This window comes from Theobroma cacao, chromosome 3 (assembly GCF_000208745.1).
Source record: "Theobroma cacao cultivar B97-61/B2 chromosome 3, Criollo_cocoa_genome_V2, whole genome shotgun sequence".
In the NCBI taxonomy this organism is placed as follows: Eukaryota; Viridiplantae; Streptophyta; class Magnoliopsida; order Malvales; family Malvaceae; genus Theobroma; species Theobroma cacao.
In genome coordinates this window covers 6,888,098-6,908,843 of record NC_030852.1, presented here as the reverse complement: position 1 = coordinate 6,908,843, position 20,746 = coordinate 6,888,098, and the positions used below count along the sequence as shown (strand labels likewise).

At 35.5% G+C, this 20,746-nt stretch overlaps 1 protein-coding gene across 2 annotated transcripts; it reads right to left on the bottom strand.

The window, feature by feature from the left end:
* LOC18604387 (probable serine/threonine protein kinase IREH1) lies at positions 498-15,465 on the bottom strand. Of its 2 annotated transcripts, none has more exons than XM_018117908.1 (18): positions 14,516-15,465; positions 10,819-10,883; positions 10,510-10,692; positions 9,062-10,435; positions 8,375-8,547; positions 7,940-8,186; positions 6,174-6,266; positions 5,954-6,094; positions 5,755-5,847; positions 5,052-5,256; positions 4,646-4,731; positions 3,455-3,543; positions 2,439-2,490; positions 2,259-2,315; positions 1,990-2,163; positions 1,823-1,900; positions 1,118-1,301; positions 498-1,025 (listed from the first exon to the last, which is right to left on the bottom strand). In XM_018117908.1, the coding sequence occupies exons 1-17, from the start codon at positions 15,201-15,203 to the stop codon at positions 1,218-1,220; spliced, it is 3,882 nt and encodes a 1,293-aa protein (XP_017973397.1). In that variant the 5' UTR covers positions 15,204-15,465; the 3' UTR covers positions 498-1,025; positions 1,118-1,217. The 2 variants fall into 2 exon arrangements, with proteins under 2 accessions (XP_017973397.1, XP_017973398.1); XM_018117909.1 differs by having other exon boundaries at positions 1,993-2,163.

Below are 20,746 nucleotides of genomic sequence, written 5' to 3'. Positions count from 1 at the left end.
TATGAGTATGATTGCAAAAATTAAATTTAACGATAATAGCAAAGAGAATCTATTTTCTTACACCTGCTTTCATCACAGAATAAAGATCTTGTAATTAACCAATATTATATACAAGTTAGAAATAAAGAGAAAGAAAAATGTGCTTTTATATTTTTATTGGCTTTTAAAGTAAATAATAAAATGATCATTTGGGTCATATTTATTACTTTTAAATAAAATTAAAATAAATTAAAGTTCGGATTAACTTATCAACTCATTCGATTCTATTTCGAACCTTTCGAGTTTGAGTCAATTTAGGTACGAGTTATTTAGTGAAAAAAAAAAAACAATTCCTGTATCCACATGCTATATAAATTTCTATATACAGTAAGAACTTCATATGCTAATAACTAACTTAAAATCAAACTGTAAAACCATCTTAATGTGCCTACCTTACCAACTGGAAAAGGTCAATGCTTTGCAAAGAGAGATGAGTGACAAGAGACTATGCAAATAAATAGAGGTGGTAATTGCAACAACAGAAGCAATTTATATTTCATTCCATCAGATATTTGACTAAAAAGTACAATCTTACAACTTATACAATGGCCTAATGCTGTGACTCAATAGAACAGGTATAATGGCAAAACTTTTGAGAGCCAAATATTAAATGCAAAATTTAAGGCCATCTAATGTTATGTAGTGATTACAACTCCCATTTTCCAACCTGCCAAGGCACAATTATAACTTCTTGGAAGCATTGGACCATTCTTAAAACAGCCAAAAAACACTTTTGAATTGATCATAAGGGATGTGTTTTCATTGCTCTCAAGACTATGCAGAAAAAAACACATCAATAAAAAATCACAAATTACACCACTGGCCAAAACACCAGAAACCAACACTGTGGCATGTAAATTTAGGGTACACTAAGGTCCTCAGGATCTGAGCAGCTGCACAGTAAATTTGAAATCCCAGAGTGTAGACTTGTTACCTATAAAAAGGCACATCCCGAAGCAGTTTGAATCCCAAGTTTTCTTCTATCTCTGCAAGGGTGAAAACACCATATCAACTTACTTTACGGTACAATATATTTATTCAAAGAAAACACAAGTTGTAGAGACTTCAAATGACATACATGTACAGGGTATACAAACAACACAGGTGATGAGGCTCCTTAAATATGCCAAATCAATCTAATGTCAAAAAACCAAGCTCTCACAAAGAAGAGGAGCGTCCTATGCATTAGAATTTGCTGGATGATCATCCTTCCAACCTTTAGAAAGCAGGTCGTAATTAATTGATGCAAGCTGGGAGAGATTCTAACAACCACAATGAAAAAGAGAGTCAGGAAATAGCAACAAAACTTGATCAAGAAAAACTAAATACAAAAATATTACAGTCCAGAGGAGAAGCACAATGACCATCAAATTGATGCGGCTAAGTTGTAAATTGACACAAACCACCATACAGCTTTAAATCAATCATAACTACAATAATAACAGCGTATTGCAGAACATGATACATTGTTGCTTACTATATTTATCTATTAAGAATGTCGCAAACTGTCCTTCATATGGAGGCCAAGATGAACATTTTTAACAAGCCCACTATACTTTATGTGGGCATGTATAAGTATACATATGACAAAATGCTGGAGGAAGGCAACATCAATAGGACAAAAAATAAATAGAAAGAAAGGAATTTGAAAACTTAAAAATAAAATCAAAAAACTAAAATCTGTCTCTAAGTGCCATGCTAGCAACAATTAAAAGCAACTAAAGCACTTAAATCCAAACCAAAACAAAAATTCCTGATGCATTCTTACTAGGTAAAAGAATACCTTAAATGAGAAATTACTGAAAGAATAATTGACAGATGAACCAGACTCAAATTCAGCCAGGCCTCCACATTCATCTCCCTGTTTCATTTTTGTTCAACAGAAAGTCAACACCACATATCATAGATAATCATCATTTAGGAAACTGCAAATTTCTGGGGTTAAGATACCACTTCATCTTGGCGGTTGCTCAGGCAACTACTACTGCCGCTTAAGCTGTCAGCATCACTGGAATCATCAAACTCACTACCAGGATATGCATGGTCATCTGAAGTATTCCATGAGTAGCGACTTGTAAAGTAACTGGTATCAAGTGCACTCTCTGAAGTGGGAACAAAAGCAGCCTGTAAAATGTGCAAAAGCATGGTTGAGTAAATATAAGACTCTTTAAAAAAGTTAGATAGTGCAGAATTCATAATTGATGGAAAGACATTCACACCTTTTGCCTCGCAAGGGTGTCCCAATTGATATCTTTGAAGAATACATGCTGCTTCACCTGTATTACAATTTTATCATTAGTAATTCAAACATTTAAGGCAATTATGAAAACCATATACCCAAAGATATAAAAAAAAGGAAAAAACCCAAAACTTGTACTCATATTAAGAACCAATATCACCTCTGATGCTCCTCTGGCTCCAAGTCTCTGATGGGGATCTTCTGTCAAGAGTCTGGAAATTGAATATATTAAGCAACTTTTGAGTCGAAAGCGAGGCACTTGAAGCAAGAAAAATACTCAAATGAAAAGAGCATTAAACTAAGAGACTCCTAAAACACATTTAAGCTTGATACTAGTGACCTTGAAGAACCCTTGGTTAAAACATCTTGATGCAGTTTATTTTATTGAGAAAATATTTACAAAGTTAAGGAATTCATGTTGCCAAACGCAAGGCCCAGCAAAACTCAAAAAATTAAAAGTTTTCTTTTTTAAAAGAAAAAGAGCATTAATGGTGTTAAACACACAAGGTCCTTAACATATGAAGTTATTAAAGACTGTAAAATCGATCATAGGAACATAATATCTAGCGTATGGTCAGTTTATAAAGATACCAATGGAATCTATAGATGGTCTTCAAAATGCAGAACGTAGAAACTTCTAGAAAAGCAAAATTATAGAGGAATACAGAATAAAGGTTTCATCAAATATCATGTGCGATAGCAATAGCAAAAATTAAGATGACGCAGCAGTATTTCACTGCATCAGTCACAGACATGAAGAATCGAACACGACACAAGTACATATCTTCTGTAATGTAGATATGTCCCCATCACAAACATGAAAGCAACAATTCCAAACATACGGGGATGCATCTATACACATCTGCGCACACACATTGTTATCATAATAAGATTTATATTTTCTCAACATTGTTCACAGCTTTATTTTATCAGTCTACAGGACTGAAACCTCTCTTTTAGTAAAGCCATAAAGCAAATAAAGTACAGCTCTCTTTGCAAACCATTCATGCACCAGAAAATGCTGTCATAGACAACATAACAACGTTATGCCCATGAAATAATGTTATATGAAACTACTTGGACTCATTCTTTTCATTACAACTGTCATTTATTTCAACATGCATAAAATTCTCTTGAAATACCAATACCACATAAAAAAACAAACAAATTTCTTACCGATCAATTAGATCTTTTGCTTCCAGGCTCATTTCTTCAGATACCCGTGGCCAAGGTATTTTACGGTTGAGAATATTATCAAATATTGTCTAAAACCAAAATGTGGAAGAAAGTAATGTAAGAATGAGATATATGGCACACCAACAATTTTAGCAGCATTTTAAAGAAAAAAGTTTAAAAAGAAAACATTCTTTAAAGAATTTTAACAGCTACATCCAGGTAAAATAAGATTCAAATGAACTATAAGGGGTGAACCTTATTGTTATATATAGCAATGCACCATGCCACCTACTAATTAAATTTGACTTTAGAATTTTCTCAAAAACAGAAAAGAAAATGAAACCCATAGCGCAACATCAATATTAAAGTATCCACGTATTTTGAACAAATAAAAAGATTAGCAAGTTTCCTGCTAGGCCAAGAGTACAGAGTAGCAAAACTAACTGGAAAGTGAGTAAATGCACCACGATAACTGTGCAGTTTTAACTAAGTCAAACAATACATATAACCTATAATTGTCCAAGGTGCAAGAAAAGCCCAACATTATATTATGTTTTCAACATATTTCTATTATTGCCTTGGCAGTTTCTATCCCTGCCAAGAAAGTAAAATCTGGCCCCAAACTCAGAAATCATACCCATCAATTGATACAAGGCTTATGTCTTCCAATTCACCCATTAACACAACAAAATTATAAACGTAATAGCACTGAGCATGGTGATTGGGTGTTAGTCAAAGATATGATTGATTTCCTATCCTTATTGAAAAGCATCAACCAGACACCTAACAACAACTCCAGTCATTAATTTAGAAATAGTTTCAGTTTTCCAACACCTCGTTTTCAATGCAATCTGGATTAAAAGAAACTCATCATTAGGTGGAAATTAAAATTTAAGAACTGAATAAAGAGAAGAGGAGATATAGAGATCTAAAAGTACAAAGTAGGAAAGATAACTATAATCTAACAGTGTAACCCCACATTCATATATTGAGAGCACTATAAATCTCAAACAATCATCTGGGAAAAAAAAAGTTGATATACTTCAAATAATAGACCAACAGAATAAGAGTACAGAAAAAAAAAAAAAAAGCACGTGTTGAAGAGAAATAAAATGCATAACAAGAAATAGTCAAAGGAAGCAGAACAATCAGTACTAAGAAGAACTAGAACGCATAGAATCAAGATATAACCTGTGGATGCTCTGCATTGAATGGTGGAATGCCAACAATCAGTTCAAACAAAATGACACCCACAGACCACCAATCCGCCGTTGCACCTGAGGAAAATTGAATGTTACAGTGAACTTACTGCTTTCAAATATTAATCAGCAACCAATAAGTTTTGAAATGCATAAGCTTATCAGGTAGAAACAAAGACGTAGACATTAATCAGCAACCAATAAGTTTTGAGCTATTTATAACCAAGATATCAATCACAAAATCTATTATTTAACTAAAAAATTTGGATCCAAGTTGCTTAAGCTCTAGGGGCATATGCTTTTCAGATTGACCAAATTTTAATCTAACTTGACCTTTAAGACAAACAGATGATGAAAAGATAATTAAAGCACCTTAAATTAAAAAGGGCTATACAAACCATGTCCTGTTCCCAAAAGAATCTCTGGTGCCAGATAGTCGGGTGTACCCACAGCAGAACGTTTCTTCCGCCTCTCTTGCTGATGCTCAGATGCAGATAATTGAGGCTGCTCATCATCAAGTAGAGATGTTCCGCTAACTGCTGGACCAGATAAGTCATCAGTGCTGTTGATGAGACCAACCTTTGAAAGCCCAAAATCTGTCAACTGCTCAAATGGAAAATTTTACTATAAGTTTAAAAGGGGATATTAAAAAAAAAATGAAAGGTCCAAAATTTAATACCAAAGAAGTAATCTTGATGCCACATTCCTGTTAAGGTACACTCATTTGCTTAACAAACTATCATCTTGTAGGCATATGTAGGTATTCCCTTGACCACTCAATAACATCTCACATTTTAACATGATGAGTTTTTTTCCCTACTCAGCCAATACTGTAAAACACACACCTCATCTTGCCATTGTGATCTCAATAAATTTCATAAATTATGACAAAACAATAGAAGATATTTTGCATTACGACTCTCATTAAGTAATAAATAGAAAGATGATATTTTGCTTCCATCCAAAAGAAAAAAGATTACAACTGTAAATAACTGTGCAGTTTGAACTTCCAAAAACAACAGACTAACAATAATCAAGCAATGTATATCTCCTAATATCTGGCAAAAGAAGGGAATCAAGGAAGGTCATATTAACTGTTACCTTGATATGACCATCATGTGCAATTAACAAATTATCAGGCTTCAAATCACGATGAACCACATGGAGAGAATGTAAATATTCCAAGGCAAGCACCTGTAAGAATATGTATATACAAATATATACTTTACATAACAAAGAAAGAGAATTCTACTAATATAACCCAAGATATTTATAAGGAAAATATTAAACCAAAACTTACAACTTCCGCTATGTATACACGAGCAACCTCTTCGTCCAAGCAGCCTAAATTTCTCAATAACGAATACAAATCTCCTCCATTTAAATACTCCATCACAAGATACAAGTTCTCACGGCAAGTGAATGAATAGAAGAATCGAACCTGATACAGCACATTAATTTAATAGTATGAAAACAAGTTCTCAAGGAAGGTAAATTCTTTGCAAACTAGACCCGCTCACCACAAATGGGTTGCGAACTGAAATCAAAATATCACGCTCTGCCAATATACTTTCAACTGCATTCTTGCGAATCATATCTGCCTTCTTTAGAACCTGTACCAAACAGCATAAACATGTTTTTAATTCAAAAAATTGATTCCCCTTCATCTCTCAGCGACAAGCTAACTACAGAGAACAATGAAACTGATATGAGGAACCCAAACATGATACGAGAAAATTTAGAGGGATGTCACAATAAAACGAAAGCAAGATATGCCTTTAACACAAACGAGACTTATATGCTAACTCATACAGTATTAAAATATAAAACACAGCCCTCCTTAAGAACAGGATATAGAAATTAGGTAAAAAGGCTTCAACAAAGCAAATCAAGAGAGAAAGCAGGAAATTTAAAATAAAATTAAACTAAAAAATTTCCCTGGGCTTTGCTTTTTTTTTTTTTTCTCATTTTAAAAATATTTCTATGAATTTTTATATTTGGTATTTTTGCGCCGATTACTTTAGATTATAACCTTTTCTAGAGAAAATATATAATTAAAAAAGAAGAAACAAAGGGAAATGAAAAATGAGAAAAAAATTGAATAAAACAATTTTCCCAATTTTTTTCATTTATTTTTATTTAATTTTCTGTTCTTTCTGCCTTATCTTTTTCTTTCTTTTACCCAAAAACTTAGAACCTTTTTACTCAACTTTAAAAATATACAAATTGATAGACCCAATGTGTACACTTGATAATATACTTTTTTCTAAAATAATATTAAATCATAACTGTTTTTTGGAAAACATTTAAGAAAAAAAAGGCAAGAAAAATAAAAAATGGAGGAGAAAAAGGATAAACTAAGAAAAAGATCCAACACATTCATCCACTAAAAGGTCCAAAATCATGTTTGCTTACTAAACACACAATGCACCGAAAAAAAAAAAAGAAGCCCAAAACCCTTTTTTTGCATTTTTTCTTATTCTTTCTCTTTTCTTTGCCTTATTTTTATCTTTAAAATACACATTGATCACTCCAATGTTATAGTTGGTGTTTCTTTCAAATTAATATAAATTATGATCTATTTAAGCAAATATCGGAAAAAGGAGGGAAGAATAATTTTAATTTTTTTCTTCTTCCTCTCTCTTCTTTCTTTTTCTCTCCCTCTGTCTCTTTCTCTGACAAACAAAAAAACTAAGATAAACAAATACTTAAAATGGCAGAAATGGGCACAGAAAATGGAAAAAATTGGACAAATTGACCTCAAGATTTTGAAATACCAGGGGTACCCAGAAACTTAATTCAATAGGTAGTATATAAATAATGCACACTTAAAGAGAAGAATGCAACTTGACTTAGCAGTTTTTATAAAACGATTTACTAAAAATCAAGTTCTTGAAGCATAAATCTCTTCCCAACTTGATTCGCTAGAACACATTTTTGGCTGATCCAGATCACAGTTCCATAGAGAGTTACCAAATTTGGTAAAATCTCTTGATATACATTCAGGAATGAAAGAAATGAAAAGTTTCTAAGAAAGGAAAAGTGCCCTGATAGCATCATAACACTAAAGTTACCTTTTAAGTAATTACACTTTCACATGATGTAAACACCATAAGAACCAACAAATATGAAACAAACCAATGATAAGCATCTAAAAGATTAATACACTACTGCTTCATAAAAAAGGATTAAGAGAGTAACATAAACTGATTTTAGAAATAATTTAAAAAAATATTATATTCATTAAGGAAAAAGAGTTTAGGGAAAGAAAATCAAACTCAGGTACCTTTATTGCAAAAAGATCCCCTGTTGTTCTCTTTTTAGCTAAGAAAACACGCCCAAATGCTCCACGACTAATTGGTTTTATTATCTCAAAATCATCTATGGTGGTACGGTCCCTAGATGAATGATTAGGGCTAGTTCTCAAACTACGAACCACATCATCCTCTAAAGGAGCATCCTCATCAATGACAGTACTTGTTATATCAACCTTTTCATCATCCACTAGCTCACAAAGCTGCAAATACTTCTCCCTACATTTTAAAATTGATTACTAAATAAGAAAAGAACAACAAACTCAATAAGAACCTTTTACTCAAAGTTCAAATTCTTTCCACAAGATTGTTCAGCAAAGTTTTCATCATAAGCTAAAATTTACTTTCCTTAGTGTATCTACTGCATACTTTATAATCTTAAAAATAACCAGGAGCAACATACTGACCTAATCAGCTTCTCAATACGCGCCCCAAATGTTTCTACTGTAAGTGCATCAAATTTTCTGCGGTCTATGACAAGTCTCAACTCCTCAAGAAAAGATAGTAAAAATGGCATGGAATGATCATCAACCAATGGCGTATTTGCTACACATCTTGCAATATCAGCTAGTTCATTCATCTGCATGATCCAAAAGAAATTAAGACTTAATACTGCCATAGTAAAACCAATATACACCGCTGCCAGCTAGATTTTAACAAGCAACAACTTAGGACGACAAAACCCATACTCTTCAAAGCAGATAAATAATGCATCTGCACCGTATAAACTGGCTCCTACTGTCTAAACTATCTGTATGAGTACTATTAGCAATCTACTGCAGGTACATAGCAGCCTTCTATTGACAACAACTGAATTGAAATAAATTCCAGTTGACTTACAACAAAGGCAACAACTATGCCTTTCATATGATTAAATTTAACGTAAACAACCAAAAAGAAGAATAGAACAAGGAGAGGAGGAATGCTGGGCATGGAGGAAAGGTCAAGGAAAAACTATAAATTGGTAAAAGTAAACATAAAAAAGCATACCAGTTGTATTGGCCATATAAAAGTACATAGCAATCAAAGCATGTAATTCAACAGCTCTAAAAGCAGACAAGTCTTTCAGAATTGAAAACTGGGCAAAATAATACCTGTGGAAGATCCTCTTGCTCAGAAAAAGCACCCTTGCCTGACAATAACAAGTCTATCTGACTAGTCCTTGGTGTCAATAAAGGAGATCTAGGAGTCATGCTTCCTGCAGATGATGTTGTCATTCCTTGATCAGACTTAGGACCAAAGCGAGTTTTACACGACATGGAAGGCAAACCCTTAAGGTCATCCATAAAAACTGAATTATCCGCTTCAGGAAAACAATCAAGCATGTCTTCTGAACCTCTCCTGGACCAATCACTTAGTTTAGGAGATAGAACATCAGATTCTTCAGTCACACTTGAATTTGATACTTTAGCACCATCTGGGCTCCCAACGTGTTGGATGTCCTTATTAGCAAAGGAGTCTGTCATCTTCTCCAGCGTTTCAGCAATTCTTACAAGACGTTCATCAACACTTAAGCCCTTCTGATCACATCGATCAGCTACTGCACATATTCTTGAGTGATCTTCCACATTCGAGGTGGCCACCTCCTCCTCGCAAATGCGGCATATTATAGAACTTTCTTCAGAAACATTTGGTTGATCTCCCCAGTAACCCCAAGAAACTTTGTGTTGATGCTTAGAAGAATGTTCTTGTGATTCTTTTGCAGGAGGAAGCTCCTGAAGCTTCATAGCAGCCAGATCTACATCGGAAGCTCCTCTCCTTTTCAAGGTTTCAATCTTATTATCATTCTGCTCCTTGGAAGCAATGACTTCCTTTGGACCTTTTTTGGCAGGAGATGGGAGTTTCTTCCAAGAAGCTATCCTGTCTCTGCTTGCAGGAGACTCCAAGTTCTTTGGAGTGTCATCAGTAGGAGCAATTAAACCTCCTGGCAGTACAACATGGTCCCTCTTCCAATCCAAGGCATGCTGCTCCTGACTATAAGCTTTCTTAGACGAAGCTGCCTTTGACGACTTTGACACCTTTGATGCACTCAGACTTTTTGCTTCTCTTAGGACACCTGAAGAAGTTCTCTTATCTACAGGATGCAGAATTCTAGATTGGCGAAGTTGTATCACAGGTTCATCTTCAGCCAACCCACTTTCTTTGTGGAACTGCAACAATCTTGTACACCTTGTGAGAATGAAAAGCATCTTGGTATAAAGCTGCTTAAGCGTGCCTGGAGGAAGTTCTTGACGCTTATCATCTAACTCCTGAACAATGCCTTCACACTGAAGCCAAAACTCTCCAGGTGGTGTCATAGCACAGCTTCGAGCCAGAACCAGCAAATCCTCAATAGTTTCCTGCCACTCGGGATGACTTTCAGCATTTTTTTCAAGAATTCCAACAAGATCTGCGGCAAAAATAGCCAGATCAGCGTTCACTTCCTCCTTTGCTTTGTCAAATTTTGCCCGAATCGCAACCAAGATCTCCTGCACAAAACAGAAATCTAATTAGGAACACATAACAACAAGAAAATAGGTCACAAGATATAGGATTAGAGTACCTCCAAGTTGTTTAATCGTCGAGGTTTCCAAAGTGGAAAGGGTCGTACACCTTTGGAATTTAATTCATGGGAAAAGCTCTTAATATCAGCAGGAAACCTCTTTCGAGGCCCACTTGTAACACGAAGAATAGCTTGGAAACGGGGCGATTCAGACTCCTTTGGATTTTCACAATCATATGAAGTCTGGGAAGGCAAATATTCATATAATCAGTAACACCAGCACAAGTTTAATGCTAAAAATGCCAATAAAGGGCAGTTACGAAGTAATAATTAACAGCTAGGAGAAGATCAATGAAAATGCTATTGTACCTCTGGCGTACAAAAATCTGAACTTTTTAAGCCTCCAGAATGGCCGCATGATGACTCGTTTTGCCCTGGTAACAGTATTCAAGGAAGCAAAGCAACTTTTGAGAGAAAAAACATAACAATTACCAGCAAGCCTTCAGGAAATTGAACCATTTCCAAATTAACCAGAATTCCAAAAAAAAAAACAGTAGTTTATACCCTACAAGTCTTCTAAAATAGACAATTCTATCCTAGTTAAAACAGAAAGGATGGAGAATTGGAGAGAAATTTTGCAGCTCAAACAAATGCATAAGCATCCTACATCAACATCAGACATGCAATTCATATGTAAAGCAGTGCGATCTTTGTTTATGACATTAGAAAGGAAGAAGATGGTAAATAGAATAGCCTTGACACTTTTTAAACCAAGTTATAAGCTTAGCAGCCACAACTTTATAGATCATTTCAGAGTCCATACTTAGTTCAGATAAGTTATGATGGGGCTGTGACAGTAAATACTCAAAAAAGTATTTTACATAAGAAGCATGAATAGCATTTCTAATAACTAACAATTAGGACAGAGCAATAAGAGAAAAAGAAAAATTACGACTCATATCCAAAAAAATTTTATCACCTTCTTCGAAACAGTTTGGTTACCAAACATACATAAACCTGGAAAAAAAGAAGGGGGAAACCAGCAAAAGAAAAGGAAAAAATATGCCATGTTAAGCTACAGAATAACAAGCATCACAAGCATATCGGCATCTGCGGGAAACATCCATGGTTCTCCAAACTTTTATCACTCATCCCTCATCTTTACTTCTACTAATCACCCATCCACAATTGGCCTTTCTACTTTTTGAGCTTTTCACTTTTCAAGATGATTTGTCCAGAATTCAAGACAAATATGAAATCTTAGAGAAACTCCTGTTTAGACGCAGCAAGCAGAGACAAAGTTAAAAGGCCTATCAGACTCCAAAAAAATCTAAAAATTCGATCAATAGGATGACAGGTACCACATTTCTTCATTCAACATGATATATCTAGCCAGTGTGATCAGAACTGACCATATCATGCACTTTCACAAATTCATTTTCAAATTTAAAGAACTGTTTCCCTCAGCAAATATCTGAGTATTAACTGATGAGCGAAATGATACTTCACAGAAATCATTTTTGAAATCACATACCTTTCCATTTGGAATCCATCAGCTGCACCTAATAGCACAATTTTGATTTTTTTTAAATATAATTAACAAAAACTTGAATATAGATATTTTCATTACATAAAACATTAAGGGTAAATTACCCCCACTCACTTTGGGTTTGATCATAATTCACTTTCGGTCCATTAATATTGAAAATGGACTCTTCGCCCCAAAACAATATGTTGCAGACACATAAATCTTGTCATACTCCACCATTTGAGTTTCCATTTACTTAATGATGTAGCATGAATTTTGTACCTATTTTACCCTTCTAGCATCAAAGAAACAACCTGTAATCAGAATCACACTGAGTGAAATCGCTCTCTAACTCAATAACCAGGCAAAAGCAAAAACATGGTCTCTCAGTCTCTCTCTCCCTAACTCCTCTAGCTTGAAGGTTCCGCTACTTCCACTTTTTTTTAATAAGAGGTCTAAATATAAAAGTTCCTTGGAACAAAATTTCAGTCAAAATTATTGATAAATGTTTGGGTCCTAACCCACTCTACGAGATCCAGAGGAAACTTGTCCAACCTGTCACCGTTGTAGAGAGAGCTTGAAGGTTCTGCCTCTTCCACTTATAAGCACCAGAGGAAACTTGTCCAGTCTGCTGCCACCATAGACTCCTCTAGTGGTGTTACCTCCTCATCCTCTCTTGTCTGGATAAGTTGACCAACAGCCATTTTCCCAGTTTCTACTCAAAAGCACATTCCATAGCTGCAATGGAAGTTCACTGATAACAGGTTCAACCTTTCAAAAAGATATCAGAAGCTTCTCAATTGATGGAAATCCTATACGTGGAGATAGATTATGAGATCACCCGCCCAATGGAGCTATTATTTGAAAAGTTCCAGCAACAAGATAAAAGTCCCAAGATTCCTGACTTTACAGGTTGAGGAACATCCCTTTCTCTTTTAAGCAAAACTCTAACAAACTCATCTGAGCTTGAATGCCCATCACGAATTGGAGTCAAACACATGGAAAATGATCTCACCAACATTATCTGGAAGTGATATGCCACAGACATGAGATGCTGTTTTCCAGGTGATAATTAGACGTGGCAGAGGAGGAGGTTTCATAGGAGGTGGAGCAACTAATGCAATAACATCATCATGGTTAGATGAAAAAAATAAATACCAAAGGCTGGATTTGCTTTTCAAGCCAAGCTCTCTAACATGCTTTCTAAATCTTATTCACTATCTGAAACCGAGGGATGAGATACAATAGCGAAAGTGTTCCTTAGCTTTTTCATTGTTGGAATTGTATTGTCATTGGTTGCAGTTCATTGTTTATACTAGTGGAGCAAACTTTTTCCCTTGAAAGGTAGCTCTGTTATCTTAGTCAGAACAGTTCCTTTTGGTACTACAAAACCATCCTGCCTACTTCATTAATCATGTAAACCCGGAACTCTAACTTGTTCACCTGATATATTATCCTGCACTTACTAAATCTGAGCATAGATAAGAGAGTGTTTCTTGTATAGCAATAGTTGCCTTTTTTTTTTTTTACAGCAAGAGCCTTAAGTATATTTCAATGATTCTCTGGGTGAATGAAATGTCAACTAATCTGTAAGTGATATAAAAGAATCAATTGTCTGTTTTCATATAGAAAGAAAAGATTGAGATGGGATAGGAGCAAGCAGTACGTGACAGCTAGGGGAGCAGCTGTCAGACTGCAAGCTCAAAATCACATGAAGGCAAGGGAAAGAATAGAGATATGGCATTTTAATCATTTTATAAAATCCATTAACAGCGTTTGGGGTTCTAAGGCAGAGTGTCCATTTCCAATACTAATGGACCCCAAGTGAATTATGGTCAAACCCCAAGAGGGTGGGGGTTATTTACCTAATATTTAAACTCCAACTCTCTGCAACACAGCAACTGCTAATTGTCCAAGAAAAATGCATAAGTATGGTAAAAGTAAATCTTATAATCTGATCCACTCGGTGTCCTTTATCACCACATATTGTATGTCAGATCAGAGACTACTATCAAACCCTGTGGAAAGGATAACCCACTTGAAAGCACCTTTTATGTCTCAAACCACACAAATCACCCCTCTCTTCCCAATGCCAAAAAGAAGACAGGAGAGAGAGATGGGGGTTTAGAACTTCACACTATTTGCTTTTAGCAATTTCATCTGTGCTAGAGAGTAAAATTCTTAAACCTCATGCCTCTTACAAAGTTTAATAAGGCTCAATAAATATGCATTATGTTTGTGTTAAAGTTAAGCTTCCTTTTCATTCTGCCTCGCCTCCTAGCTACACCTATTTGATCAATGCAAGAACAGCTCAGAGCTAAACAATTGATGTGGAATAAACAAACTGTTTCCAGCATTCTATCCACCAACTAGTCATTGAACAGGGAAATCCAAAATTAAGTCCCAGAATAGAGGGTAACCAAAAATAAGAATCTATTACTATAAAGCAACAGCTCTGCCATTAAAAATCATCAATGGCATAATCGAAACAATAACAATTATACAAGAAACAGTAATAAATCAAAGTAAGAGCAGTACCAGCTTCGGAGGATGATTCCCCATTCTGCAACCGAGACTTCCCCTGCACACTAGGACTCTGCTCTCTTGAGTGCCACCCACCACCACCACTCCCAGTCGACATACTATCCGAATTGCTCGCATTATCAAGTGAACTCTCTTGCAACAACCTCTGATTCAAACCGTCCTTCTTCCCAGAACCCGATTTCCCCGAACTACCATCGCCACCAATGCTACTTGAACCTCCAGGCCTGGACAAGTTACTGGCTCCAAGCACAGAAGCCGCCGCACTTTTCTCCCCTCTGAAACTGAAAAAGCTCTCCTGCGGCAAGGGGCCGGACCGGGTTTTTATCCTATTCAACCCCAAGGAAGAGGCGAGAATTGGCGACACAGAGGAGGGCCCGTCCTTGGCATCGGGCTTCTTGGAGGTAGAAGAAGAGGGCTTGGCAGCTGGGGTTTGGGGTTGGGGTTCTTTGGCTGTGAGGTTCAAGCGTCTGAGTCCATCTTTGACTTGGGTTTGCTTGCAAGCTACGGGACTGAAAGGGGAGGTGGAATTGGGGATCTGCTGGGAGTCAGGCTTTGAGGTTGAAGCTTTGGGTTTTTTCTTGTCGGATCGGATCGGGGAATTGGAAGTGGATCGAGGGCTATTGGATCCATCAGAATCCGATTTCTTTGAAGAGGAAAAGAAGAGCTTGTTTTTGAACACCATTTTTGTCCTGTTTGCTTCAGCATAAGGATTGGATGAAGGGAAGCAGCCACTAAATGATTCCTGCACCCAGTCCAGCCATCCGTTGTTCCATTTTATGGTCTTTAAATTTCTGTATAAGCTTACTTAACTTGACGCTGGAAGCAAAGAAGAAAGCGTTGAAGAGGCGGGGGATTTTTGCTAAGAGGGACGGGGGACGGGGGACGGGAGAGGTTGAAGCCTTTCAAGGGAAAGAGCGAAGAAGCGAATGCGACTTCAAAGTGGCAAATGTGCATATGGAAGAACAAACTACGACTTTTAAACGTCAAAGTTAAATGGTTGAAAAAACAGAAAAGATCAAGTCAATTCTTCTTTCTTTTTCTTTTTCTTTTTTTAAGGTTAGGTAATTCTGTCCTAAAGTTTTTTCATTTTAATTTAAAAACTTAATTAACTGATTTTAAGTATAATATTTCAAAAAAAGTCAAACTATTCACGAAAATTCTAATAAATTCTTATTTATTTGGAACTAAATAAATCTTTGTTACTAATAATTTACTTAGTATTTTCATATCATGTGATATACTAGCATATTATAATAGATATTGACATGATATGTTTTTTATGTGATATAATGACATGATGTTACATGTCATTTTGTAACTTTCACATGATATAAAAATGATAAGTGACATTTTAATTTATGACAGTTAATTAATCGTTAATCATAAAAACATATTTACTCCAAAATAAAAATACATAGATTTATTTGAATTTTTTAAAAATAATCTATAAATTTTTTAAAGTATTATGTCTTGATTTTACTAAGTTGAATTTATTTTTTAAATAAAAATTAAAAACAAAAATAATTAATAATTATTTTTACAAAATTAACATTTTGAGTATTATTTTTTAAAAAATAGTAATAAGTAAACTTATTACATGTTTATGTATTTGAAAGTAATGAAAACTAACTTTAAGGTACATGTACTTTTTGTATCAACTTCATAATTTTGTTAAATAAGTTTTTTAAAGAAGTTTTTTTTATAAATGGGCTCTACGCATAAGACATTTTTGAAAATAGACATCTCCATAATTTTAACTATTTTTAGCTAAGAGAATTAAAATTAAAAAAAAATTATCCTTAATGAAATTGTGTTTGGCTCCGCTCCTCAACATGAAACCTATTAATGGGTCAAGTATGTTTATAAAGTGTGTAACTCCTTAGTTCTCATCGATAGACCGTACATTTCCATACATAGAATACTATCAAAAGCATTCCTTACCAGTTCAACTTTCAAGCATTTCTCGCAATGGTGGAAGCATTTTGGAGTGATTATTATTCGCATAAAGGTAGTTCACATATTAAGCAATGAGAGGAAGTTCACATTACACGGAGAAAGGTATAATATATTTTTATTTTATTTTGAACTATGTGGTCAAATGTTTTTAGGGCTATTATTATTCTTCATATTTTTCATTTATGATTTTTGAGCATAAACGTATGCATATTGCTTATTCATATTGATATTCTTGTTGTTTGAAATTGTTGAATATAAACATGAAGTTGGTATTGTTGGTTGTTTTTGGGTCAATAAGTGATAGGGCATGCGTGACTAGTTGATATGTATGCATTATCACCCTTTGATAGGAATTGGGTTTAGGGTTTAGGTATTGAGTGACTAAGGGCTTGCGTACGTGGTTGACACCTTATGCATGATTGGATTTTGGCATGGTGTCACTTAGGGTGTGCGTGATTGCATTAGGCACTGCGTTTAGGGTTTAACATTGTGTGATTGGTTGACATGTCATTGCATGACTAGTTGATAGGTCATTGCGTGAATATGGTTCAGGCATGGCATCACTTAATATGTGCGTGATTAGTTTAGTTGTTCTTAGCATTGCGTAACTTGTTGATAGATCATTGCGTGACTTATTGATAAGGCATTGTGTGACTATTTTTTGTATGAAATTGCGCAAGTGCTATAACTGTATGAAATTTATCTGTGTGGAATTCCATGATCGACATTGCGTTCATTCTGTATTATTTTGGGTCAACTATAATGCTTTAATATGTATATGTTGATTTACTTAATAATTCATGCTCAACACATGCATTAATTATTTTGTTTCAGGGTTGTCTAAAAACAGTTTAAATTATCGTAAGGGTCATTTTTGGAGTGAGCTTATGAGGAAGGCTATTTCTCATAAATTCCTCTTGTTTTTTTAATCTACAATGATCGTATTAGCTAAAATGGAAATGTTATATGTTTTATGTTGTAGATGACCAGCACAAGAACATAGCAAGATAATGTGAAATATTTGCTTTGTGTGCCGAGGCATCGGTGGGGGTTCAACGTTAGCATTAACATCCACTGTAAGTGGTCGCATCTGCATGTGATACGTGAGATGTTGCGCAAAGTAAATGAGTTGGAAGCCTTGAAGAGAACATGCTTTGGGCATATGATGGACGTTGAATCTGAGAAGAGTTTATTTTGCGCCAGTCTCATGCACAACCTAATATTAAGCAAAATCAATGAACCCAGTGCCATCGAGGGTGAGTTATGGTTTTCCATAGGCAAAACAAAGGCTCAGTTCTCGAAGAGGGAGTTTTACTTGGTAACAGGATTGAAGTTTGGTACCCTATCGGCCCTTACTGTCAATCCCTACAAGACTGTCCTCAGAGGAATTCACCAACGATATTGTGGACCAGGGAACGAGGTGAAGATCCAACAAGTTTTAGAGATGTTCAAAGGAGGACAATTTTAGTAGGAGGTAGATATGACCAAGATGGCCCTCGTCTTGATCGCGAGCAATGTTTTATTCGATCAAGACTACAGACTATCAGTGATTCCATGGTTGTTGTCGTTGGTCGAGAACATCAACGGTTGGAATGCATTCTCATGGGGCACATACATTTAGAGTCTAACCGTCGATTACTTGATGAGGGGTTTCAAACCTCTAGCGGTGGGAGTAGCAGAGAAGAAACATTACCATCTCTACGGATTTATATAGGCGTTTCACATAGTGTGCCATACTCTAATGTTTATCATTATTCTTTTTGCATAAGATTTCAGTAGGAGGCAGATGTGACCAAGATGGCCTCGTCTTGATCGCGAGCAATGCTTAATTCGGTCAAGGCTACAAACTATCAGTGATTTCATGGTTGTTATTGTTGGTCGAGAACATCGACGGTTGGAATGCATTCTCATGGGGCACATACATTTAGAGTCTAACCGTCGATTACTTGATAAGGGGTTTTCAAACCTCTAGCGGTGGGAGTAGCAGAGAAGAAACATTACCATATCTACGGATTTATATAGGCATTTCACATAGTGTGTCATACTCTAATGTTTTTCATTATTCATTTCGCATAAGATTTTATGAAGTGAGTAAAATATTTTACAATTGATGTGCAATTTTGGGCGTTTGAAGCAATTCTTAATATCCGAAGCTTGTTTAGAAAACAGTACTAATCTAGACAAGTGGGCGCAAGAATGTTGAAATGGCACTGTCATGAGAGGCCTATAGGCTTCCACATCAATATTGCAAGTTTGGAAAGAAAAGGCAAGGTAAGTAAAGAACCATATTTTTTATTTTATTTAATTTTATTTTTTTGTCATAAGGTAGCTAGGGTTCAACCCAATGGCAATGTATGTTTTAGTGTAGTTATGCGGAGTCGGGAACTTAGAGCCAACTGCGAAAAAGATGTTGACCGCATATTAGGCTGACATTGAAGTAAATATCTCTGAGGGGCAATAATACGTTCCATTATGGAAGTTAGAGGGTCAATTAGAATTCGTTCCCCAGTAAAAGAGGAAGATAATGGACCGCAAACAAAAAAGTACAGTAAGATGAGGCGTTAAGTAGAGTTGCACCATGGACGTGGAAGTCCATGCCCAGTTCGTTGCTACTAAGGCTCCTAGTGCTGTTAAGTCTCTTGATTCTCGTCTTGCTACTTCTTATGCTGCTTTTCCTATTGCTCTTTCTCCTACTTCTCATGTTGCTCTTAATGCTGCTTCTACTCATGCTGCTCCCGATGCCACTATTCCCACTACTTCTTATGTTGCTACTCTTGTTGCTCTTATAGTGACTCCTCACACTGCTCCTCCTGCTTTTGCTACTGCCTCTAGTGATGCTCCTCATGCTCAAGCGCACAACTCGTTGTTGCGTCTTCAAATGACTACAAGCTTTAAGCGAAAGATGCAACAGATGCAGACATAGTGGAAGAAGGATCTATAGTCAATGCAGACGGAGATGCAAATGGACATGCAAATGCAGATGCAATTGTTGTTGATGGAGGCTGAGCGAGACATGCAGATGCATATGCATGCAATTAAGTTAGAGATCCAACAAGCAACGCAGTTGGAGATCCAATGGGCGATGCAGCTATAGATGTAGTCATTGTATTTAGATATCTAACAATCATTGCAAAAGTTGGAGGATTAGATTGTCGGTCGGCTGATTGATTGTTATGAGGTAAGAGCATCTATCTTTTTTCATTGCGTGAGTTATAATATGTACAATGTATACATTGTTTTAATGTGTTTGATTTTTTTCACTTTGTAAAGTCGGTCGATGGGTGACGAGGATGGTGCACGCAACAAAGAAGGCAACTGTACTAGGGTTGATCTTGACGAGGTAAGTGGCATAAATCAGGTCCAACTACAACTTCCTCACATCCTGCTCTTATCCCAACTCCACCAAAGGCCCCTCAACATTGTCAACGCACACCTTCTCCTGAGGTTCCACCTCCACCTCTAGTCGAAGAGGCACCTCATCCTGCAAGTAGTCTAACTACAACTTCCTTGCATCCTATTTGTGCCCCAACTCCACTAAAGGCCCTCTAATATGGTCAGATCACACCTTCTTCTAAGACTCCACCTCCACTTTCACCTAGGGATGTCAACGAGTACCTTATTATAGAGTACCCGCAGATACTCGACCCGGTTACACCGGTTTGGGGTACTCAATAAATGGGTTCAGGTAGTGATTTCACTACCTAAATTAGGTTCGAGTATCAATCTTTGGGTACCGGTTACCCAACCTAATTATGTAATATTCGGGTTCCGCGGGTACTCGCCTCGAACCTAATTATAATACCCGTGTATATATTTTTTATTATTTAAATAACTGAATAAAATTGATCCACTTTGTTGCTAATTTGATTCGAACCTAAGTAAGGAAGAAAAGCACCCAAAGTTTGTACCATCTTGACAAATAATTTCTTTTGTTAAATGTAGACAAATATATTAAAAATATAGTTAGTTAAATTATTAATGTGATGACATTAATATATATAAATAATTAAATTATCAGATTATTAATTATATTTAAATAATATGAATATCATATCATATTATATTACAAAGGAATATAATTACTATTATATATATTTTTAATAAAAATGTATTTACTTTTTATTTTGTATTAAGATTACAAAAATTATAACTTATAATATATATACTTAAAGAGAGTCTTTGAGTTTAGAATAGTTTTGGAATCTAACTATTTTTTTAATTTCATGTAATTAAAGACAAACTCATATAGTTAATTAAATTAATTCATTA

Bases quoted from the DNA above. Each gene is read 5' to 3' on its own strand.
- LOC18604387 (XM_018117908.1), bottom strand. From the start codon at position 15,203: ATGGTGTTCAAAAACAAGCTCTTCTTTTCCTCTTCAAAGAAATCGGAT. The intron at 8,187-8,374 runs GTCAGTATGTTG...TTTAAAATGTAG, and splicing joins CGTATTGAGAAGCTGATTAG to GGAGAAGTATTTGCAGCTTT. The intron at 2,491-3,454 runs GTAAGAAATTTG...TTCAATTTCCAG, and splicing joins GCAAAAGATCTAATTGATCG to ACTCTTGACAGAAGATCCCC.